This window comes from Ambystoma mexicanum, chromosome 4q (genome assembly GCF_040938575.1).
Source record: "Ambystoma mexicanum isolate Mex_15411 chromosome 4q, UKY_AmexF1_1, whole genome shotgun sequence".
NCBI lineage: Eukaryota > Metazoa > Chordata > Amphibia > Caudata > Ambystomatidae > Ambystoma > Ambystoma mexicanum.
This window is the reverse complement of record NC_090928.1, coordinates 1,174,166,723-1,174,191,983: the sequence shown is the minus strand read 5'-3', so window position 1 is coordinate 1,174,191,983 and position 25,261 is coordinate 1,174,166,723. Positions and strand designations below refer to the sequence as shown.

Here is a 25,261-nt window from a genome sequence, read left to right as displayed (position 1 = left end):
TGAACCTAGGATTATTTGTCTTGCTGTGTTTTTTGTTTTTTTTAGTGACCCCAACATATTTTCTAAAGCAGCTTCTCAGCTGAGTGCAGTGGCATGTGCAAGAAATAGAAAGCAAACACACACACACACACACACACACACACACACACAGGTATTTGCAAAGGGTACCTTGGGTTCCACCCAACACTAGGGCATTATAGATACACAGTGAGCACAGATGTTCATTTCAAAGCTTCTAAATCCCTTTCATCCAGACTCCTCGATAAACACTTCCAGTGTGAAATGACATTTGAATCCCTTTGCCTCTCCATATTAACCCGTATTTATGCCATTCATTCGTCATTCTCTGTCCCCGCTCGTGGGTCTCTTCTATTGACAGATCACTGGGACTTTCCACCATTATGAAACTTTAGCAATCATAGGGAAATTGCAAAAAGCTTGAATATTGATGGCAATAGTCTTTTGTTTCCAATGGCCGCCTTTTTGTTTATGAGGTTAAGTATCCATGGGCAGAATTACAAGCTTTAGAAGCATCAACTACTTAGCTGACACATTTACATTAGCCACAGCTCATGGTTAAAACCATTCCCTCGATCACATGTGCAGTGCTCGAATGTTGAGGGACATCCGATACCTGAAGATTTGTTGCCTCTTGAGACCACCAGACTTCGAAGTCCTTCTGCAGTCTGACCTTGGCTTTCTCCAGCAGAAGCTGCAAGTGTTCAATCTCCGTCTTCAGCCCTTTCAGGCGGTTGAACAGGGTCTTATAACTGCAATGAAGAGAAGAGAAGAAGCCATGAGGGATCAGTAGACTACACAGAGCTAGACTACCTTTCATCCTTAGGGACCAGAAGGCTGCACACAGCTGCCTTTCATCCTTCAAAAGAAAACTACTGTGACCAAAGAGCTGAGCTCTCAGAAAGCATGGAAAGGCCCAACAAGCAGCTCAACACTACCACGGTCTCCTGATGTTCCTAACCCTTATTGCTGCACCCCAGAACTAACAGAACAGTACATGATCTGCCCCTTGTGGTTCGCAATCCATACACAACACCTACACAGCAACCAGAACACCTATGAGGGAAGACTGAATGAGGCGCAGTGGCAGACTCTTCTCCTCTTCCACAGAGTCATTGGCAGACTCCACCACTTCCACAATGTCTATGGCATACTGCGTCATGCCCACAGATATAATGGCCGATTCAGATACTTCCACAATGTCCAAAAAGGGTAAATTATTTTGCTACTCTTGGAGTTGAGAGGGGTTAGGTAGCACTAACATGAGCCATTTATTTATTTATTTATTTACAGGTTAGGGAGGGAACGAGGGTGGGAAGAACATTACAACACACTATTTAAGAGCAGAGGGAGTAGACGGAGAGGGGCCAACCTACTTTGCCTTGTGATTATTCAGAACGTGCAAGTGCAGAAAGGAGAGGGAAGAGGGGGTAAGTGCTGGGGAGTCCGAGCTCGTGGGTGAGCCATAGACAAAGTGCTAGGCATGCTGAGTGCTGCACGGCCTGGGCCGCGGGAGGTGTAAGTGCGAAACTCCAGAGCAGAGGGTGTGCATATGCTAACTGCTGTGGATAGACAGGAGCTGGGAGGAACTGGAGTGGGAGGTCAAGGCCCCGAGGATGCATAAGGGCCAGGACACCAATTCAGCAACTGTGAGATTAGCAGAGTAGAGAAGGAGGGAAGGAAGAGGAAAAGAGGAAAGTTTTAAGGAGCTTCCGGAATTTGAGAAGATCCTGCTCAAGGCGGAGGGGGAGGCAATACCAAAGGAGGGAGCCTGCAGAGTAAAGTGAGCGACCCCCTGCCCTCCGTTTAGCCAAATGCTTTACACACAAAGAGTTCGTGCCAGAGTTGCAAAGTGGTCTAGAGGGAGAGTATTTAGTGAGATAAAGTTGGAAGATAGTGTGGTCCCCGGGCCCAGATAGCTTTCTGGATGATACAGAGGGACCTGAATTTTATCCGTATAGCAACAGGGAGCAAATGAATACTTTTTAGTGCAGGAAAGATGCAGTCTAAGGGCTCAAGGCCGAGGATAAATCTCGCTGCCCTATTCTGGCTAAGCAGGAGGGGTTGCAGAGTGGAAGAAGGAAGATTCAGGAGGAGGCTGTTACAGTAGTCAAGTCTAGCGAGAACCAGGGCTTGAGTCACATTGAGCCTCTGAGGGAAAGTGAGAAAAGGTAGAATTCCTTTGAGAAGGAAAAGGTGATAGTTGGACTTCTTGGCAATGTCCTGAGTGTGAGGGAGGAAGGAGAGAGAGGAGTCAAATATGACTCCAAGGTTTTTGGCTTCAGTTGAAGGGGCAAGGGGCGAGCCCAAGGAGGAAGGCCAGAGTGAAGGGAAGAAGGAGGGAGCATAGATCCCAATGGGAAGCATCTCAGTTTTACAGACGTTGAGGCAGAGATAATTGGAGGCGCACCAGGACTGGATGGCAGATAGGCAGTCAGGTATGATGGAGGGTGCAAGAGGGTCAGCAGGGAGCCTGAAGAAGAGCTGTGTGTCATCTTCGTAACACTGGAAGTTGGAGGAGAAAGGGTAGATGAGGCCTGCACGCAGAGCAAGGTAGTTGTTAAAGAGCCAGTGGGAGAGTTAAGAGCTCTGAGAACACCACAGGTAGAGATGGAAGTAGGTGAGAAGAAGGGGACCAGGGTAACTTGCGAAGAGCGGTTAGTGAGGAAAGAGGACAGCCAATCCAGTGCCCGTTCCAAGATACCAAGTGTATCGTGGAGCCTTTGTACGAGGATGGAATGGTTAACTGTGTCAAATGCAGAAGAGAGATCGAGAAGGATGAGGAGAGCTGGGGAGTTGGAGTCCAGAGATGCAAGCAGTTTCCATTCCTCTCGATGCTCGGAATCCTGATTGATGGTCTTGGAGGCCACCAACAAGTTCAGTGTGAGAGTTGAGTTGTGGCAAGGCCAGCTTCTCAAGCAGCTTCCCCAGGAAGGGGGTGATGGAGATAGGGTGATAGCTGGCAGGGCAAGGATGATATGATATATGACATTTATAACATTTATAACGCGCCTATATACATTTATAATGTGCCTATACACAAGTGTTTCAAGGCGCGATGGGTCAGACTATGTTTTTTTCAGGAGTGGGCGCACAAGGGAGTGCTTAGGAGGGGGTGAAAGATCCAGTGACAAAGGAGTGATTTCACAAAACAGCGAAAGCGGGGCAAGAGAGCCAATGTTATCCTTAATGGTCCTGGATGAGCAAGGGGAGACCTGTTTAGAAGAGACCTTCATGGAGCGGACAACTCTGGTAACTTCTTCAAGTGTGACAGGGGAGAAGGAGGATGAGGAGGGAGGGTGAGGGATGGGTTGTGAGGGAATGTAGAAAGGGTGGGCATAATGTCTTGATTTTTGGTAGCAAAGTGTGTGGTCAGTGCATTGCAGAGGGCCTGGGAGGGAGAACGGGAGGAGGAGACTGCGGAAGGGTTGGCTAGTGCCCTGCAGATTTTGAAAAGCTCTGCGAGTTATTGGATGCGCCTGTGCCTAAATGTGGGCTCTTTTCTTTGCATGGATGGCGAGTCTGTATTGCCTTTGGAGCAGGCGGCAGGCCAGTTTGTCAGAGGATGAGCCTGAGGTTAGCCACTTCCGTTCTTCTGCCCTGCACTTTCAATTCAGGGCTGCAAGTTCGTGTCATACCAAGTGTTACGCTTTGAGACAGGTTTCAGACAGATCACCATGACTAGGGGAAGAATGTAAAGAGTGTTGGTGATGGAAAGATGGAGGTTGCTGAGGGCAGAGTCAGAGGTAGTGTCAGAGGTGAGGGGCGTGAAGGTGGGGGCAAAGGCAGCCGCATTCACTTGTTTCATCAGGCAGATGTTAGTGAACAAGGTTGGTGGGTCCTTTGGAGGGGGAGGGCGGTCAGGGGGCCAATGGGACCCAGATGGGAGGAGAGGAGATAGTGGTCTGACCAGGAGAGAGGGGTGACTAATGGGGGGAGAGAGAGAGGTCAGCATGTAAGAGGGCATTCAGAGTGTGTCCAGCTGAGTGGGTTGGCCCATAAGGGAGAATGGAGAGGGAAAGCGAGGAGCAGAGGTATTTTGTGTTTTGTATTTTATTAAAACTTATATAGCGCTTTTATCCAAAGCGCTGCAAAAAGTTAAAAACAACAGAACAAAAATATTGAAAAGTAAGAAAATTCAAGTATCAGTTCTGAAAGCAAACAATCATGGACAATGGAGGAGATGACTTTTCAAGGACACCCGAAAGAAAGAATAGACAATGATAGATCGAAGAGAAAGAGGAAGAGTGTTCCAATGAAAAGGAGAAAGAAGTTGGAAGGAATGAAAGCGAGACTGAGCGAAGGGTGGACGGTCAACAGTTAACTTAAAAAGACAAGAAGAACAAAGAGATTGAGAAGGAGTATAAAAGGACAGAAGAGCAGCAAGATAGCCTGGAGCTAGCCCATGTAGAGATTTGAAGACTAGACAGAGAAAATGAAATTTAAGTTGAGAATGAAAAGGTAACCATCCAAGAGATGTAAGTGAAGCTGAAATAGAATCGCGGTAGGAGAGAAGACAGAGTAAGTGAACAGAGGAATGGTATATAGATTTCAAAGGTGCAAGATGAGAAGAGGGGAGACCAAAAAGCATAACAGAACAATAGAAGAGTCGAGAGAAAATGAGAGAAAAAATAAGCAGTTTAGTCGCATGGAAGGTAAGAAAAGAGCGAACTTTGTGAATGTTATAGAGATTAAAGTGACAGGAACGGGATGTGAGAGAAATATGATGGGAAAAGGAAAGATTAGAATTCAAATAAAGACCAAGTTTCCATGCAGTGGGGGAAGTAGAAAGAGTAGAGGGAGGAAACAAAATAGACAGTGGTGGAGAAAATGAGTTAGCAGGGAAAAATAGAACCTCAGTTTTCCCGGCGTTAAGGGTGAGAACGTGCAATTCCATCCAGGATTTAATAGCAGAGAGACAAGATGTGAGAGTGTGGTGGATTTCAAGTGTGAAAGATGAGAAGGATAGAAACAGTTGTGTGTCATCAGCATAAAAGCGATGAGAGATTCCAAAAGAGAAAATCACAGGAGCAAGTAATGAAGTATAGAGTGAAAATAGGAATTGACCCAAGCCAGAACCTTGGAGAACACCATGCTCAAGAGGAAGAGGTGAAGAAGTCTTTCCAACCCAAGAAACAGAAAAAGTTCTATTGGAGAGATAAGAGGAGAACCAAGAAAGAACAGAACCCCTGAAACCAAAGGAAGAGAGAGAGTCCGAAAGTAAAGAGTGATCCACAGTGTTGAAAGCAGCTGATAAGTCAAGAAGAATAAGAACATAAGGGTGTTGAGAGTGGCGTGCGGACAGAAGAGAATTGAGCACACACATTAACGCAGTCTCTGTGGAGTGACGGGGACGAAATCCAGATTGAAACGAGGAAGAAGAGATGATTCATTAACAAAAGAAGAGATCTGAGAATAGACAAGTCACTCCAGAAGCTTAGATAAATAGGGTAGAAGAGAAATAGGGCGGAAATTAGAGACAACAAGATGGTTAGCTGAAGTTTTATTTAATAGTAATGATGATGGGCTTTTTAAACACAGTAGGAAAAATAGATGTAGAAAGGCAGATATTAAAGAATGAGACAAGGAAAAGGTACAAAAGAGAGATAGATTGTAGAAATGAGAGCAGATGTGATGGGATCCATAGAAGCTGCTGTTGGATGGACTTTGGCCAACACAAGTACGTAGGAATGGAGTCCGACAAGAAAGTTAGACTTTTAGATGGACGAGAAAATACAATGGTAGAGGAGGATGAGTTAATGTCCTGGCATAGAGAATAAACCTTAGAGGAAAAGAAAGAAGCAAAATCAGGAGCAGAGCGAGTACAATTAATAGAAAGATCAAGAGAAGGAGGAGGGAGAAGGCAGGTTAGAGTTTGGAACAAATGCCTAGGATGAGCAGATTGGGAATGAAGATCAGAAAAACAAGTCCATTTTGCAGAGTTTAAGCAATTGTCATAAAGAGCATGACAAGAGAAATAAGCAGAATGATTAGATGAAGAAAGAATAGAGTGGATGCAGAGCGAGGGGAGTCCGGTTGAATGTTGAAATCATCCAGGAGGAGAAGGTTAGAGGTGGATGGAAGTAAAGAAGAGCAGAAGTCAGAAATCATCCAGGAGGAGAAGGTTAGAGGTGTATGGAAGTAAAGAAGAGCAGGAGTCAGAAATCATCCAGGAGGAGAAGGTTAGAGGTGTATGGAAGTAAAGAAGAGCAGAAGTCAGAAATCATCCAGGAGGAGAAGGTTAGAGGTGGATGGAAGTAAAGAAGAGCAGGAGTCAGCCCATTCTGAGAGGAATAGGGAGGTGGCTCCTGGAGGCCGGTAGCTGGTAGCAATGGTCAGGGTGGAGGTGGGCGAGGTGACCAACTTGCAGGCCAGGCTTCCAAAAGAGGAATAGGGCTGGGTAGGTAAGATGGAAGCAGGAACCTACTCTGGGAACATTAAAGCAACCCCCCCCCCACCAGTGCGGCGAGGTCGAGGCTTGGAGATGATCTTGAAGCCGTCAGGGAGGAGGGAGTCAAAGGCAGTGACTGAGTTTTTTGCTGAGAGCAAGAATATCAAGGTCAATGTGCCTCATTCCGAGTAGAGCACAAAGGGATACCAGGCACCGTTAAGGACATTGGTGCCGGTAATCCCTTTGCGCCCTATTATGAAGTCCCTTAGCGGAAGCCGCAAAGGGACTGCGGAGCAAATAACAGTACCACAAATTGCGGTACCGTTATTAGCTCCCTCCCCATTGAGCCCTATGTGGGCTCAAATGGGAATGGGGATTCCCTTTTTCAATGGGGACTTACCGGTCCCTCCAAGGTGGGAATGGACCGGTAAGTCCCCATTGAACCAGGTCGGAGTCGGTACCGGTATTGGAGACAGCCATGGTGCTGCTATAAGCACCATGGCTACCTCCAAACTCGGAATGAGGCCCAATGTCTTCAAGAAGGGGACAGATGTCAGAGGAGAGTTTGTTGGCTGAGTGGGCGTTAAGAGTCGCCAGGTGGAGGTAGTCAGCGCTTTTGAAGGTTTTCTGAGGGTTGGTTCAGGGACGTGGTACACCATTCTGGGGAGGGAGAGAGAGAGTAGGAGAAGGAATGAAGTTAATGAGAGAAGGCAGGATGCGGTCAAAGAGAAGGAGGTTGGGTTGTGGAGCCTGAACCAGAATGGTGCCTGTGTGATAGACATTTTCCACACTTTTGTTGAATCTATCTGTGATGCTGCATAGCCCATCATTATTTTATTCATTCTAATATAGCACAGATACGGGAGAGACACAATTATCTGTTTATAGACACTCCAGCATCGAAACCACGATGCCGGCTCTCTCCAGCTCCACGCAGCATTCAAGCTCTGGCAGTAAAACGTTCTTTACTCAACTAAAGATCTTAATCTTATAAGGGCATATAACCCTCTAGGAGTAAAACCTCATTGCCAACATGTAAGATGAAACCGATGTAAATTGCATTACAACATAAGGTACACTATGTTTAAGCTCCATTCACATCCACAAACATGTAAACATGGTTGTCTTTTTGGATGGTTCCCTAATTCCTTGGAATTGAAAAACACCTGGTATTTCATTCAACAAAGGCACGCTAACCCGAAGCAGAAGCATAGGACAAACCCCTAAGAGTTACAGTGGAGGCCTGGTAAAATGTCCACCAGGATTATTGCAAATGTGTTTCACCAGGATGGATATGCTGATGACAAACAGACCCTTGTGAGTGGGAAAGGAGTTTATGTACAAGCCAGTCTTATAGTACTTTAGAAGCCCTCTTGCGAAGCAATGACAGACAAGTATAGGAGGTTGAAAAGCATGGGACAGAAATAATGTCAGTAGGAACAATCAACACCACAGAAACTCACTCTCTCCTACTCTCACCCAGAGAATGAAACTATGGTTCGATTTATCAATACAACATCAGGCATGTAGGGTTAGCAGTTGGATGCATGGGCAGAAAGTTCAGCTACTTATACAACCACACCAACTGGCTGTAAAGGTAATGATTATCTAAGTTGCAATCTGATCGAGCAAGCTGGTTTGGGGATCTTGCTTCTTCTTTCTTGTCTATTATGCACCCCATGAGATTAACTGTTTTCTCCTTTGAGGGTAGAGTTAGAAGATGCAGAGCAGCAGAGCAAAGCTGTACAGCAGATCTCTGATGAGATTCACTACTGTGCCACAGGCTAGATGCCATTCTGTTTCCACTGCCATTTTGCCAGTAAAGAGTTTCAATTGCTATTGGATTCCTTTTCGGATCTGTGCACCAATAAAACTAAAAGTCAAAGTTAAAGGCACCTGTTGGGTGACACTGCAGTACATTTCGTGGGTTTGGATTGTCTTGCAGCTGCTGTACATCGAGGATGCCCACGTCACCCAGTCCCTCCACTCCACCCTTTAGCAACTCTGCAGTGAATCTGATGGAAACACAGATGTGTGTACAACAGGAGCTGTGAGCACCTCACACCAACCAAGAGCTACCAAAAGTTAGAAAGTCATCATCTCTGTCCACAGCACTGTCTCCAATGCTCTGTGTTGGTTGTAGCCTGGGATTAGTTCTGTCGACATATAGTCAAATCCAGCCAGGTTTTGAGAAAATACAAGAATGACAGTCAATATTATTCATATATTGCATATATTCATAGTTATTCTGAAAACCGGGCTAGGCTTCTATAGATGGTGAACTTCATAGCCACGCAACGTGTCTTCCTTAGACTAGTGGATTTTATAGATTAGGGGCCTTCAACCTTTGGCACTCCACATGTTTTGGACTACAGCTCCCATCAGCCTTAGCCAGCATAATCAGTGGTGAGGGATCATGGGAGTTTGAGAGAAACAGGTTGCAGATCCCTCTTCTAGATAAGGCAGTGGACTTATTTGAACAAGATGCACACTTATAATGGGAACCAACACAAGTCCCTCAGGATGGGGGTTAGAGGGTAACATTTCTTGTGTGTATTGAGAGGTGCTTATGCATGGAAGAGCGCTTTCAGGGTAGTGAAGAGTGAGTCTAGTAGGCCAAAGAGGCATTGCCTCCATTAATGCGGCACAGGAGGAGGGATTGCACTGGAGATATGAAGTTAGGGTGTGGGGTTTTAATCTTGCAGAGGAGGGAGAGCAGGTAGAAGGCAGTTTGGGCCTTCTTGTTGGTATGCTTCTTGAATGCAAGGTTGAATTCCATGTAAAAGCCAGGATAGTTGGAGCAGTCGATTGGCGATGACGACAACACACCAAAGTTTCTAGTATGTTAGCACTTTGGGTCTTTGAGCCTCTATTAATCGGGACAATAGAGATATAATGCTTGGCTTTGGTAGGGTTAAGTTCAATGAGAAGGGATCAATTAAGAAGTCCAATCCATAACATATTAGTTAATGCAGTATGCCTGTCATTCAAGTATTGTCCTGTTCAGTGGACAAGTAAACCTGCATTGCTTTTATAGAACTATGAAGGACAACATTGGGCCCCATTATAAGTTTTCCGGTTTGGTAACAACGGTACCAGTAAGCTTGCTGGTACCGTTGTTACTGGACAGGCCAACTACGAGGGGCTCAATGGGAATGGGGAGCACTTTATTCCCGTGCCCGTGAATGGGCAATTACCGGGTCCGGCGGGGCCTTAATGACCCGATAATTGCCCATTCGTGGGTGCCGTAAAAAAATGATACCGGTGGCAGCCATGCCGGTTTTACCGGCACAGCTACCGCCGGTCTCATAATGAGGCCCAATTTGTCTCTCTCGTTCCAGCCTTGCCCGCTTTCTGCAATAACTACTTTGCCACTGGATCCTTCCCCTCACTCCTCAAGCACTTCCTTGTGCACACTCTCCTCAAAAAGCCTTCTGCCGACCCTTCCTGTCCAGCTAACTACCGCCTTATCTCTATTGCCCCCATCCTGGGCAAACTCTTAGCCTTCTCCCAGCTTATCCACCACTCTGAATCTGTTGGTTCTGGCTTCAGAGCTGCCAGAGGCACGGAAACTGCACTTCTGAACACCCGCGATGACTTGCTCTCTAATCTTGATTCCAACTCTCCCTCCGCTCTCATCTTTCCTGACCTTTCCTCAGTCTTTGATATGGTCAATCATGCCACCCTTATAAATCGGCTCCACGATACCCTTGGCATCATGGACCGGGCTCTGGACTGGTTGACCTCCTTCCTCTCTGACCAACCGTTCCAGGTTCAACTGGGCCCTTTTCTCTCCTCCATCCCACTCTCCACTTGTGGTGTCTCTCCAGGTTCTATCCTCTCGCCTTGGTTTTTCAACATCTATCTGACCCCACTAACCCATATGATATAAGTCTTGATATGATATAAGTCTTCTCTCCTAACTTCCAGTGTTCGGCAGAAGACACGCAGCTCTCCTTCAAGCTTCCCTCCTCTTCCTCCTTCTCTTCCTCTCTCATTCCCGACTTCCTGTCTGCCATTCAGGCATGGTGCACTGCTAACAATATCTGGCTTAATGCAAGTAAGACAGAGACCCTTCTCATTGGGACCCCTGCTCCTTCACTCCCTCACTCTGGCCACCCTCCATGGGCCCCTCCCCTCACCCTTCTGTGAGGCCAAAAACCTTGGTGTCATCTTCGACTCCTCTCTCTCTCTCCTTCTCTCCTCAGATCACGGACCTTGCCAAGAAGGCCAACTATCAGCTGCACCTCCTCAGATGCATTCTCCCTTTCCTCACTTTCCCCTAGAAATTCAATGTCTCCAGAGTGCTGGTCCTCTCCAGGCTGGACTACTGCAACAGCCTCTTCCCAACTCCTCCCTTCGCCCCTTCAATTAATCCAGAATAGAATCGCAAGACTTATCCTTGGCCTCAAGCCCAGGGACTGCATTTCTGCAGCCCTAAAATCTCTCCACTGGCTCCTGGTTGCTGCGAGGATCAAGTTCAAGACCCTCTGCATCATCCACTAGGCTTTCTTGGGCCTGGACCCCAACTACATCCAACTCTCTCTCCCTAAATCTCTTCCTGCTAGAGCCCTTCAGTCTTCTACCTCCAACTCTCTGCGGGGCAGATGCTTTTCAAAGCAAAGAATGGGGGTAGATCTCTCTCCTCTGCAGGTGCTTCCCTTTGGAATGGCCTCCCTGCCCCTCTCAGACATGAGTCCGATCTCCTTAAGTTCCGGAAGCTTCTCAAGACACTCCTTTTCTCTTCCTCCTTCCCTTGCTAATGTCCCCTTCTGCTGCTTGACTGGCTGCCTGGTCCCTTTAGACTCTAACAGGGCACCAGACCCGCCTCATCCAGCCTACCCTTGCACTTGGTCCCTCCAACCCCCCACCCCCAAATTGCACTGGCCCTTCCAGGCCCTCTCCCCCTATACCTGCTTAGTTGTGCTTGCACCTTTTTCCCGCACCACTTGACCCCTTCTAGCACCCCACCTCGCACTTAGCACATGGACCTTCCCTCCCCTGCACTCTCTGCATTCCCCTGGCTCTGTCCAACTGGACCATACCGTGGATCTCTCTTAGCCCATGAGCCCTTGCCGCCCTGGCCTGTACTGCACCCCCCCCCTTCTCCTCTCGCCTGCACTTCTTGATAATACAGCACTTGCACAATCCGAATGTCATATGGCCAAGTTAGACCGTTTTGTTTCCGACATTCTAGTTCCTTCCCACCATTTTTTTGTTGCACCTCGAAACATTTGTGTATAGGCACATTATAAATACCAAACAAATAAAGAAAGAAATTGCCAAAGCCAACAGTTTTAGCTTTTGTGTAGGCACGAGATTGTTGTTTGCTAGTCACTGTCATAATGGTACTACCTGACCATAAAATGGCAACAGCTGGCAAATGGTGTGAGTACCTCGGCATTTGAAGGAAGACTCTGTGCCTCAGATGGGATTTTGAGGCAGGAGTAGTGTACTCCCTATGTTTAGAATACGAGAGTAAATCCAATTTCAAGGGAGTAAAAATGAGTTTCCTCTTTCGGAAAAGAGTTAAACGTATCTGACATTTATCCAATGCACGCATAAAGTTAAAACTGTTTCCAAACATTATAAATAAAACAGTTGAACATCAACGTTTTCTGGCTTCTTATCATGTATTGCATTTGTGGAAACCATTCTTCAGGTGTGCCACCCATTTGCATCTTCGTGATACTTGCACACAGGCACTATTGGGAACTACTACAGATGAACAAGTTACTTCTTACCTTGTAACGTTCTTTCGACGGGATGTTCCTCCGACGTATTCCTCATCTTAGATATCTCCTTCCAGCTCTGCTGGCCTCGGAAAAATTTTTCTCTAGAGGGCGCTGCGCGTCGACGTCCTCCGAGTCGATGTCCTTCGACAGCCGCCGTATCGACGTCGACGTCATCCTGCCTATAAAGGCCGCGCGCAGCGTCCGTTGCTCAGTTCCGTTTTGTAGCCCACAATAATATTTTCTGGACTAACTAATCACCCTGAAGGAGCGTAAGCTGCAACAACAAGGGAAGTAGAACTGCGGGGATGGATGGGAGGGTCGATGAGGAATACGTCGGAGGAACATCCCGTCGAAAGAACGTTACAAGGTAAGAAGTAACTTGTTCTTCGAAGGGATTGTGTCCTCCGACGTATTCCTCATCTTAGATAGGCTCCCATAGCAGTATTCTATATTCGGAGGAGGGAGTACTAACTTCACGCTGTCTTCTATTGATGAATAGAATGCAGTACAGCCCTTCCAAACCTAGTCTCTTGACTGGAGGAGGAATCCAGATTGTAAAAACGTGTAAAGGTATGGACAGACGACCATGTAGCGGCCGCACATATGTCTTTAACCGGCACGCCTCTTTTGAGGGCCGATGAAGCTGCAATACCTCTGGTCGAATGAGCCCTAAGGTTTTGAGGGGGCTCTTTCCCTGCCAGTTTATAACATTCCAGAATGGCTAGAATGATCCATCTGGAAATGGTCTGCTTAGTTATTGGTAACCCCAGCTTGTGACCTGTGTAACCTACAAACAGCTGGTCTGCCTGTCTTATCCTGGCTAGTCTACTAATGTAAAAACTTAAAGCCCTCCTAGGGTCTAGCCTGTGTAACCTCTCTTCCTCTTTCCCCGGGTGAGGAGGAGGAGGATAGAAAGATGGTAGGGTAATCTTCTGAGTGATATGGAATTCAGAAACCACCTTTGGGAGGAAATTAGGCTTCACTTGCAGGACAACTTTGTCTTTGTGAAAGATTGTATGAGGGGGTTTACAAGAAAGAGCTTGTAATTCGCTCACCCTTCTAGCAGATGTAAGTGCTATTAATAAAACAGTTTTAAGGGTAAGGAATCTTAACGAACAAGAATGGAGAGGTTCGAAAGGTGTACCCATCAGGAAAGTTAGTACTAAGTTTAAATCCCATAGGGGAACTTGGAATGGTCTTGGGGGATAAACATTGGTTAACCCCTTTAGAAACTGTATTACCAAGGGTAATTTGAAATAGGATGGTTCTTCCGCAGTACGCTTAAAGATGGATAGCGCTGCGAGATAGCCCTTAACGGTGCCAATTTGAAGGCCTGAATTTGCCAAATATAGTAGGAAGGACAAAATCATTGGTGTACCACATGAAAAAGGGTCGATATTCTCTTCTCTACACCAGCTGCAAAATCTGTTCCAACGGCAGCGGTATAAAGACTTTGTTGCTGGCCTCCTTGCCGAAAGCAACACCTCCATAACATCATCAGGGAGGTTCCAATCCTTGTACCTCAGCCTTTCAGAAGCCAAGCGTGAAGGTTGAGGGTTTTGATGTCTGGATGGAGAACCTGACCTCCCTTCTGTGAGAGTAGGTTCTCTCTGAGTGGAAGTCGAATTGGAGGGCAGATGGACAAGTCTAGAAGGTCCGGGTACCACGTTCTCCTGGCCCAATCCGGGGCAATTAGGATCATGGTTCGCCGGAATCTTCTCAACCTCCTGATCATTTGAGGAATGACAGGGACCGGTGGGAACGCGTACAGAAGCGGAAACTCCCAGTCCACTATGAACGCGTCTCCCAGAGCTCCTCTCGGGGGAAATTCCCTTGAGCAGAACAGGTCGCATTTCCTGTTTAGGCTGGTGGCGAACAGATCTACCTGAGGGGTTCCCCAAAGGGCGAAGATCTCTTGAAGGACTTCCTGAGCTAGCTCCCACTCGTGGGAGACTGTGTTCTGCCTGCTCAGAGCGTCCGCTGTCAAGTTCTTCTCTCCGGCTAGGTGAACTGCCGATAGAGAGATTCCTTCTTGGATTGCCCAAAACCAGAGCTGCATCGCCTCTCTGCACAGGGGTAGTGATCCTACGCCTCCTCTTTTGTTGAGGTAATGCATGGCCACCGTGTTGTCCGTCATTATCAGGACGTTCTTCCCTTGTACAGCTGGCAGGAACGCCTTCAGTGCAAGTCTGATGGATCTCAGCTCTAACAGGTTGATGTGTAGTCTGGACTCCGATGGAGACCAACGACCGCTGATGGTCAAGTCGTTGGCGTGGGCTCCCCACCCCGTGAGTGAGGCATCCGTGACTACTGTTATCTCCGGCCAGGGTTGCCAAAACTGTTCTCCTTTCAGAATGTTCTCCTGACAGGCCCACCACTGAAGGTCTCGAGCCACCCTGCCGGGAACCTGAAGAAGATCTGTCATTCTCCCTGAGAATTGTGACCACTGAGTCCTCAGTGCCCACTGGAGGGATCTCATTCTCAGGCGAGCCTCTGGCACTAGGAAAATGCAGGATGCCATGAGGCCTAGCAACCTCAAAAAGTCGAAGGCTGGGAGACGTTGGGCATGCTGGAACTTGGTAACCATCTGTAGAATATCTTGAGCCCTCACCTCTGGTGGCGAGGCTTTTCCCAGGGAAGTATCCAGGATCGCTCCTATGAACTGGAGACTCTGCGATGGTATCATTTGTGACTTCTTTAAATTGAGGGAGAAGCCCAGTCTGTGAAGGAAGTGGCACACGTGATTTAGCTGGATCTGAGCTTGTTCCGGAGAAACAGCCCTGATCAGCCAATCGTCCAGGTAGGGGTAGACGTGAATCCCTTCCCTCCTTAGACTTGCAGCCACTACCGACATTAACTTGGTGAAGACCCTCGGGGCGGAGGTCAGCCTAAATGGCAGCACTCGAAATTGATAGAGAGAGTTGCCAATTGCGAACCTCAGGTATTTCCTGTGTTTGAGATGGATAGGCACATGGAAATAAGTGTCCTGAAGGTCCAGAGATACCAACCAGTCCTGGAACTGAAGGGCCTGGAGGATCTGAGAAAGAGTGACCATCTTGAATTTGTCTTTTCTGAGGAATTTGTTCAATTCTCGCAAGTCCAAGATGGGTCTCAGTACTCCGTCTTTCTTCGGAATGAGAAAGTAAGGGGAGTACCAGCCCTTGTTCCTCTCCGCTACAGGTACCGGTTCTATGGCACCTTTCTCTAGCAGGTCCAAAATTTCCTGCAAGAGGAGCGGATCTGGAGCTTTCTGAGAGCTGATCCCCGGTGGATGACTCTGAGGTATACGTAGGAAAGGCAGGCAGTAACCTTGGGCAACTGTTTCCAATGCCCAAGCATCTGACGTGATAGCCTGCCATACCGCCAGATGTTGAGTCAACCTGCCTCCTACAGGTGTCCTGTGAGGGGAGTCCTCAGAGTGGTTTTGGGGCGGCTGATGCAGATGCCGATGGTAAAGAGGCACCTGCTGTTGCTGCGGCTTTTGAATATCTACCCCGTCCACCTCGGGTAGTTCTTCTTTGACCCCTTTGAGCCGGTCGTCCTCTACCTCTTCCGAATGCGGAGTAGAAGCGAAAGGACTTGCCCCTCGCAGAGGTTCCTGTGGGACGAAAAGCAGCTCCTAGGGATTTTGCTGCTGCTTTTGAAGTTTGCAGTTTCTCTAAACTGTCATCCGCCTTTTTCCCGAACAAAGAAGAGCCATCGAATGGCATGTTCAAGAGCCTGGCTTGCACATCTGGGGCAAAACCCGACTTTCTCAACCAAGCGAATCTCCTGGTTGATGTACTTGCCGCCATTGCTCTGCTGATACTGTCAGCCGAATCAATGCCCGTCTGGAGGGATTCGCACATAGCGTCTTTACCGTCCTGTATAATATTCAGGAACGCATCCCTTCTCCCTCCGGGATGCAGTCAGCCGCTGTAGAAGCACACTCCCAAAGTGTATGGCTGAACCTAGCAAGGGTGCAAGTAGCATTAACAGACTTTAACGCCATGCTACATGCTGAAAAGACTTTCTTTGCCATAGCATCATATTTTTTATCGTCCCTGTCCTGTGGGACTGTAGGATAAGCCGTCTTGACATCGGTAGAGGATGCTGCTTGTACCACCAGACTTTCTGGGGATGGGTGTTTAGACAAAAACTCTGGGTCTGTGGAAGATACCCTGTACTTTGTAGACAGTTTTTTATTTACTGCTGGTATTACATCTGGGGTTTCCCAGTTTGTCATGATCTTTCTCTGAAGAGCTTTATGAAAGGGCACCACAGGATCCTCTTGTGGGCCTTTGTCAAGAATATCCGTGAGGTCATCTTGTTGGAAAGATTGTGAAGGTGCAGACCACCCCATGAACTCTGTAATCCTGGCCATTAAGGCTCTGTAGGGGGTTTCAGCATGCTCCCCCGGGTCTGGCTTAGCAAACTCCACCTCAGGGGAAGTGTCTAACCCACTTGCCTCATCTAAAGAATCATGAAGATCCTTTAATCTGCGCTCTTCAAAGGAAAATTCCTCTCTAACTGGGGTTACAGGTCCCTGTAACTCAAATGTGTCTTCCTGTTCAGATCAATCACCCTCTTCTAAAATTGAGGATATAGTTCTCAATTGTTCTGAACTCATAAAGGGAGTAAATCCCTTTTCCAAGGCAGAGGGTGCCGAACTTGTCATTATTGGCCTTGAAAACGTCGATGTCGTCGACGCCGACGTCGAAGGCTTCGAGCGTGGCGTCGAAAACAGAGGTGGAGGCCTCGAGGACCTCGACAGAATTGGAATTCTACTCGACAATATCGAAGCCATCGACGTCGAGGGCCTGGGGATAGTCACTGGATGTGTGGTAACCTTGACTTTTCTTGGCGTCGACGCCGGTGTCGAGGCTGGCGTCGAGTCGACAGACCCGTGTGTCGAAGGTCCCCTCGACAACGGCGTCGAAGACATCGACCTCGACGTCGACGGGACCTTCGTCGACGGCGTCGACGGAACCTTCGAGGAAGGTTTGGAGGTCATAGTCCTGCTCGAGGGTTTGAGACGCGCTCGAGAGGTTTCTTTCGCCGGGTACTGCGACTCGCGGCGTTTTTGACCTTCGGGTCTTTCGACCAGAACATCGCTCTCGGCAGTCTTCGAGGGGGTCGAGGCCGCTTTCTCGAAGACGCTCATCATATTCTTTCGGAATTCCTCCCATTCAGCCCGGGAACTATGTTTCGTGGGGCAAGGGATTCTTTTTGGCGAAACAGAGGAAGAGGAAGACGGAGAAGGGGATCTTCGACATCTCCTCTTCGAGTGCTTCGATCTCGAGGAGTGATGAGACCCACTCCGAGACCTGGAGCACGAATGGTGACGAGGAGACGAATGTCTCGACTTCGTCGACGAAGAAGAAGCTTTAAAAGTCTTACCTTTCTCCAGCTTCCCCCTACGCTCCTTCAGGGCCTTAGCTGTCATGGACATACAGTCCTCGCATTCCGAACAATGGTGTTCAGCTCCCAAACACCACAGACAAATTCTGTGAGGATCGGTCAACGACATCTTTTTCCCACAATCTCGACATTTCTTGAAGCCGGATCGAGGAGTTGTCGGTTCCGACGAGGAAGCCATCGAGTACGGATCGAATAACTCGAGGTAAATAGGATTAATCTGACTAAGAACTGAGCAACGGTATTCCGAGGCACTGAGTAAGCGCGGGAAAACGGAACTGAGCAACGGACGCTGCGCGCGGCCTTTATAGGCAGGATGACGTCGACGTCGATACGGCGGCTGTCGAAGGACATCGACTTGGAGGACGTCGACGCGCAGCGCCCTCTAGAGAAAAAATTTTCTGAGGCCAGCAGAGCTGGAAGGAGATATCTAAGATGAGGAATACGTCGGAGGACACAATCCCTTCGAAACAAGCTACTTCCATTGGGTTTTCATAACTCAAGTGCTGCTTTCCACCAGCATCACTTCTCTGCCTCTCACTCCTACTGGCAATGCCTGCTGGTCCCTGTTTCACAACCTCTCCAGCTAATTTCTGCGCTACCTCGCCTTCCCGCTGCTTCTCTGTCTCGCACTTTCTGTTGCTCTGCCTCTCACTATTAAGTGTTGTTATACTATATGCTGTTGCGGTCTGTTGCTCTGTGTCATTCTGCCCCTCCGGTCTCTGCATCCTATATTATTATTGTTTCTCTCCTCTGTCTTGCTGTGTCTGTTGCTCTCTCTCATCTGGCCAATTCTCTGCCTCTTTCAAGTCATTGCTCACTCTCTCTTCCCATTCTTTCTCTTACAGTCTCTTCTCTTTGATGATCTATTTTTTTCCAGTGGATCTTTTATTGTCCTTTATATATAATGCTTCCTAAAGGATCCCTTACTTGCCAGAACAGCCATTGGCTCTCACTGAGCTGCAGCGCGTTGGTCCGCCCTTCTGCCCTTCTCTACACATTTGAGGACGCGTGACACTATGCTATCACTGCCTAACACGGCCAGTGGTCGAAGGACACAAAAAGAAGTAGTGGAAATATGTTCCCTGCTGGTCTGCCCCTACTCTCCACAAACCCCATCACCACGCCCCCTCCCACTATTTAAGGGAATGTTCAGTTTCAACTGCTTCCTCCACTTCGATTTTAAAACCAAACCAGAACGGTTTGTTTTTCAAATAAAAGTATAGGAACAGTAAAACTTAAAATATAAAAGTAGAGGAGCACTGCTCCCAACCGTTCCCGTCCACTTTGTCCGCTCCCAACCACGGCTCACACCCCATTCCACGTGTTCCTAGTGACAACGTCCTGCGTCGTAAACACTTGCTCGCTGCACTCTACTGTGCCCTCATTGTCCTCCACTGGGAATCTAGGCGAGGAATCAGCAAATGTGCTTAGTCGCCCTGTACTCAATGACCATCCAGGAGACAATTGCCAATGCATCTAAACACCCCATGAAACCCCTTTGTCTAGAACGTTCTTCAGACACTTCTAATCAGTGCACACTGTAAATGTGATACCTCAAAGGAAAGACTTGAATTTCTCAATTTCCAACTGACAGCAGGGGTCCGCCACTCGATAGAGTACCAATGGTTCTGGACCCTTCAGCATGCTGGAGGCATGCATGTGACCACTTCCTACGGAACGTGCACCTGCGGCAACACCTCTCTTAACCCCACTCCACTGGCATCGGGACAAACCATTTTCCAGTATCAAGCTGCCCCAAGGGCAGGGCCAGCTCTATCTTGCTCTTATGCCATTGAATGATGTTGCATGCTTCAGTCTTACATACACTACTCCTCTCTGAAGTCATTTCATCATGTTCGCCACCTTACCAGCCAAGTGGCACAAACACGTTTGTTAAAGCTCTAGCATACCCAGACACAACACCAGTTCTTCTTTGTTGTTGTTCCTGGCTTACTGTGAGCCACAGCCGAACAGTACACTTGGTCAGCCTGCTCACCGGTACATCCAATTCGATGCTCCTCACTGAGCTGTGAGCGCCAGGTTGATCGCTTCACTACTGTGCCCAAAGAGGCGATCAGCAGGCATGCCAGGCGTCTCAGGGGCTCAGCGGATTCACTGGGTGCTTGAGGGTGCAGAGCACCCTAACTCAATCCTTTCTCCTTCCTGGCTTCCTGGTCAATTGCTATCAATGTCATGGCCAGGCCCTCACATCATCTGTGACAAGAGTGCATTCTAGTGAGACGAGTCTCATCTGGTGAACGCAGTGCATTCACACCCCTAGGGGTGTTGCTAAGTCTGGAAAAGATCCAGGGCTACTCTAATGTTGGGATTGTCGGGACTCGGGGCTAGCTAACCTTTTGGTTGTAGCCTCGGATCTTCAATCGGGGGCTACAACCAAAAGGCCCAGGACTATATGCCCCCCAGACCTCCGCTATCAACGCCTCTGAACACCCCTCTCCTCATAGCCACTCCAAGTGCCATGGTACGACTAGCTGTGTTAGCATGGTGCACTGTCCCTTCCAGCATGTGCTGAGCCTTCTGTTAAGTCTCGAGAAGTCCAGATTGGACACACCCTGCTTCTCTGTTGGAGGGAAGCTCTGGACATTGCCCAGCTCCCTCCAAAGCTTCTCATTCCCTGCACCAGGTGAACATCTGCGTTCACCTGCCAGAGGCGGAGAGAGGATGTAAAGTGCATGTTGGGCTCCTAAGAAACCCAAAACCTGCCTTCCTCCTTTAGGAGGGTCACCAGAATGGCTCCTACTAGTTTGGCATAAATTGAGGCTGCAGTGATGACTGAGGAAAGAGGCTGTGGGTGGGAAGGCAAGCATGCATTCTCATAGGACTACGGAAAGCCTTCATTATTTTGAATTGGTGGTAGGGAAGTGTCTGCCATACCTTTGGTTCCTCAGCAGGCATATCCTTTTGCATAGCCACACCCATCTGTGAGAGACCCTTAGCGTTAACACCTCAGAATGAACGCCTGACTCTTACGACACATATGGAGGTTCTTCCAGGGTAGTTGCCCCACAGAAAATGAGGTTTGCTGCCATCAAGTCATGCAATGCCCCGACGGGGTGGGGCAATCTCCTCCCTCCTTTGTTCAGCGATACCTTTGTTTAGATTTGGTAACTGACTCGTAGCGAAATCCCTTTTCTCTGTGATTATGGGGCTCAGGAAGTGCCTGATCCTTGCTAGGCTAAGGATACAGCCGTAGGTGCCCATGACCTACTTTCTCCAGAGGCACTGGTGCATGTGCCATCTATGCCATCTATGCACATGCAGTGGGTGCATGTGCATAGATGGCACAAATGGATGCTGAACTGAGACAGGCCCCACAGCAGGCACCACCGGGTTCATAATCACCATCATTGTGGGAGGGATATATTAAGATCTTAAAACAATTTCCCATGACATGGATATCATCAAAGGCCACTCGGTTTGATGCCAGCCAGGTCTGTGGAAACAAAGGGACCAGAGCGGTCATATGCCGAGCATCGATCTCATCACCACCTTTCCTGGGACATGTAGGCCAGGGAGACTTTTTCAGGGGCCTCCTGAACTTGTTAAGACAAGGGCTTGTCTGGGGCATCATTCACCTTCTCCTCCATTCAGTGTGCTTCTTAATCAGCCATATTGTGGGAACCAGCACATTGTGCCTTCTTGGGGATGCAGAGGCTTTTCACTGCGGCCATTGAGCCTAGGTCTACAGGTCCCCGAGACCCTCAGTGAATTCCCAAGTACAGGGGGCCAAAACAACCCTCACCATTAACCCAGGAGACACAGAGACTTTACCCTCAGGACTGTGTTTCCGGTAGTTTCTGTCTGCTCGGACAGCTGTCTAATCAAAGGCCATAATGGAACCTAGGTTCATGCACTGGTCTCAACCTCGCAAGCCTCTGGGACAATCCTGATGAGTCTTGAAGTATCCTTTGGAGAGATCCCGACTGTGACATCCCCAGAAAGAGACCACCTTGGCAGGATGCTTGTGAAATTTAACGTACTTTGCCTCACGCAAGAAAATCCTGTAAGTGGCAAGGTGGTGGCCTATTGAACAGCTTCTTCCACCGCCGAAGTCTATGCCACAATGCTCGCTGGCCTAGACAGTTACAGGAGATGCACACATCACACCTGTACTCTGGCCTGAGGCCCTCTAAAGAGGACGTGGGAGCATGGTGCGTGACAGCTTCTCTCAGTGGATAAAAAGCTAGCTATCACTGTCAGAACTCCCCATTCTGCTATGTGGGGGAAGAGAGACACCAGCAATTTGCATAGTGCAGCCACTACCGTTGATACCTCCTGCAGTGGTTGAGAAGGGATCCCGCCAGCTCGCTATGCCTCCAGCGATGTGGGAATATGCTCCTGAAAATCACTGTGAGGAATTGGGACTGTAATAACTGCAGCTCCCAAGAATCCTTATGGAAGGCCCCTGTTACCAGGGAACTGGAGTTCCTACTAACTAGCAGGAATAATGAGTGCCACAGCACACAGGAATCATTGCAAAGGACACCCAATATTCTGGAAGCATTCTCAGAAAGTGAAGTTGTTCTTTGACATCGCAAGTAAAAGTGAGTTCTGTGAACTTGCAACACTCGCAAACCAGTGATAGAAAAGAACTCTGACTTACCTGACAGAGCAAAAGTTAGGAGAGACGCTTGCATAGCACAGAGGTACGCACAGCGCCTCAGAGCCACTGGCAACACATTGCAGCACGCATGGAATGCCAGAGAACCACAATGCAGGGAACACTAACTTCCAAGAGGTTGCAGCACACCATACAAGCTTATAACACCTGGTTTGCCCTCATTACAGGTAATCAAGACCATTCCATGATTAACAAATCCAGGTGCCACTCAGATGAACTATCATGAGAACAACAAGACGCTCCCAAAGAAATAACCAATCGGATTTGAACTTTCAAATGACAATGCAGAATGGCCTATCAGAGCTGGAACTAGAACAACGCCCCCAGCCTAGTGACAATAAAAAGATCAGGAGGAAGGTAAAAAAAGAGAATTCCGGAGGAGACAGACATGTTCGCTTGTACTCCCCTGACACAAAGCAAGGCTCCTGGAAGCCAAAGCCTGGAGAGGACTGAGAACTGAAGCTACCGGGAAGCTTGGAAGAAGATCAGAAAGGATAGGTTGGCCATGGTCCTTATCTGGAGACCCTGAACCGAGCAAGTAACTAGGGGGCTTGAGAAGCACTTGGCCCCCACCTTGAATGAAGTGGCAGGCCTAGGTCTGGGGCTAGGGTTATTCACCAGCGACCTTAAGGGAGTTGAAGGCAAGAGCTCACCCACTGCTGGAGTGTGATATAATATTGGCTGCCTTTCAAAGACATGAATCCTGAGAAAGCCACGGTCTAGGAGGCATGGATGGCTATCTTGACAAAGACAAGTTCTAGGAGGATCCAGTTGGGAATGCTGAGAATGTTAATGTCCATGGGGGACCAGTTAAGAATTCTGTGAAAGCCAACGTGCAGGTGGGACCCATCATGGATGTGTGAAAGTTAATACAGAGAAGGGACCTGTGGTGAAGCTTGAGATGGTTGAGGCCCAGGAGGGGCCTATTGAGAATCCTGGCATGTGCCAGGTCTATGCGTCTGGGCTGTTGTGAAACCACATCAGGCTAGAAAGGGCCTAGAACAAGAGGTCTGAAGCCCTGGGAGAGGATCTGGAACTCAAAGTGGATGCAAACAGGCCTGAGTGGGAGGCCTGACTGAGTAACTACATCAAGAGCCTACCCAGGAGCTCACTTATGTGTTGAGTTAGAAAAGGGAGGGACTTATAAAGACTGGGTTTTGACTTTGCTTTAAGCCCTCTTTGGAACACTTGCATTACTAGTGTAGGGTAGCCGGGAGGTTAAAGGCTTATCAAGGTTATGTGCTGGAACTTTCCGTCAGCCACCCTTATGAGTCTTTGTTTTATAGAAAACGCGTGTCTCAGAAAGAGACATGGATTCATCAGAACAGGTTAAAGAACGTCAAGTCGTAGGTTGTAACCTTGAAGGTGTTAGACTAGACACCATTAAGTTATTTATTCATTTATTAATGTGTTAACAGCTTAACATAAGCTTTTCACATATAAATCAATAAAACATTTATAGAATAAAATTCTATTTAAATAAAACAAGGATAATATCATTAATCCATATCTAGTAATAATGTAATTTATATAAAATAGACGTTCAAGCTATATTTTAAGACTTGGGTGTCAATATCTCTTGTAAACCCTAACTAATACTAACAGCCATGTGACTAGTTGTATTCACAAAAATAGAAAGTAAATAAAATATCTCTATATAGCTATTTCTAGTAATTTTTCAATTGTTAGCCATACGTTATATACAGCAATATAGAGCTTCATTCCTGGGCCATTGAGCACCCTAAGCCAAAAATCTTCGCTGCAGGTATGGTCCGAGTGATGGACAAAGTCCCCATAACAAATTGCATAGATTTTTTGCATGGCGGAGCATCTAGTTAATACATGTTTTCCTGATTCAATCGTCATATTATTCTTGCATAACCGGCAGGATCGTTCTATCTTGGTGAGATTACTCATAATCCCGCTGATAGCCAATACCGGCAATTGGTCCATCCGCAGTAATAAAATAAATCGTCTTCATCGCGGAGAAGGGCACAAAGAAAGATAGGGAACCGGTTTCTTGAAAATGTATCTCATACGCTGGACACATTTATATCGTTTCAGCTCTTCCAAGTGTGCATAGTTTTCAATCCAATCGTATAATTCTGATTTTTTAGATAAAGCAAACAAGGTAGAAGTTCGAATGCCGTTGTGACTATTTGACCAACTAATCTTTTCCAGATATTCCTCCGTTTGTTTCTTCATGAGAGGGAATGAAGACGATTTGTTTATTTCATTATGCAATGTGTTCAGGAGAGGATTTTCTGCAACTGGTGACATCTTTAAGTATAGTTCAGCTCTTTTTCTGAGAACTTGTGCTTTTAAAGATATCAGGCCAAATTCAAGTCTTAAAATAGCCATTGGTATACAGTTTGGGAGGCCAAGTATTTTCTTCCAGAATTTTCCTTCTAATATCTGGAGCCACCCCAAATCCATGAGCTGCAGGGCTTCCAATCCATAAATAATCATAGGGGTTAGTACCTGTAGATACAATTGTCGTGCAGCCCAGACAGTGTTTCCACAGTGAGAAGTTGAAAAACGATATATTAAAGCACTAATTTGTGCCGCTCTCGTAATTCGAACTTGCTTGCACATCGTATAATGACCCTTTGGTTCTATTTCAATTCCCAAATATCTATAGAAGGGAGTATATTGAATTCTAGACCCCTGTATTTGTAGACTCACTCTGGCGATTTTCTTGTTGTTGATGACCATCATCTGGGTTTTGTCTAGGTTAATAGTAAGGCCATTCCTATTGGCATAGCTCCATAATGCCTCTGCAGAATTTCGAAGACCTTTGATAGTATGGTCCATAATAACTTTGTCATCAGCATAGGCTAGAACTGCACAGTGAGCAGGGCCAATCTTAGGTGGACAATTGTGGACTTCAGATAAGGCTTTAGGGATGTCATGAACAAAGAGGTTATATAATGTTGGTGCTGTCACACAGCCTTGTTTGACACCTCGCGATTGATCGATCTTATTGGTCTTGTTACCTTTTGCATCTAGTTTTAGAGAGACTGTGGTATCCCAATGTAGCTGTTTGAGGTAGTATAATATTCCCTTTGGGCATCC

The 25,261-nt window shown here is 47.4% G+C and overlaps 1 protein-coding gene across 1 annotated transcript in view; it reads right to left on the bottom strand.

Annotated features, from left to right (window-relative positions):
• Nucleotides 1-25,261, bottom strand: part of KIF6 (kinesin family member 6) — a 2,002,255-nt gene that overhangs the window by 156,576 nt on the left and 1,820,418 nt on the right. Inside the window, exon 18 of the mRNA XM_069608751.1 lies at nt 635-770. Within this exon, the coding sequence (XP_069464852.1) occupies nt 635-770 (136 nt within the window). The remainder of the gene's footprint in view (nt 1-634; nt 771-25,261) is intronic.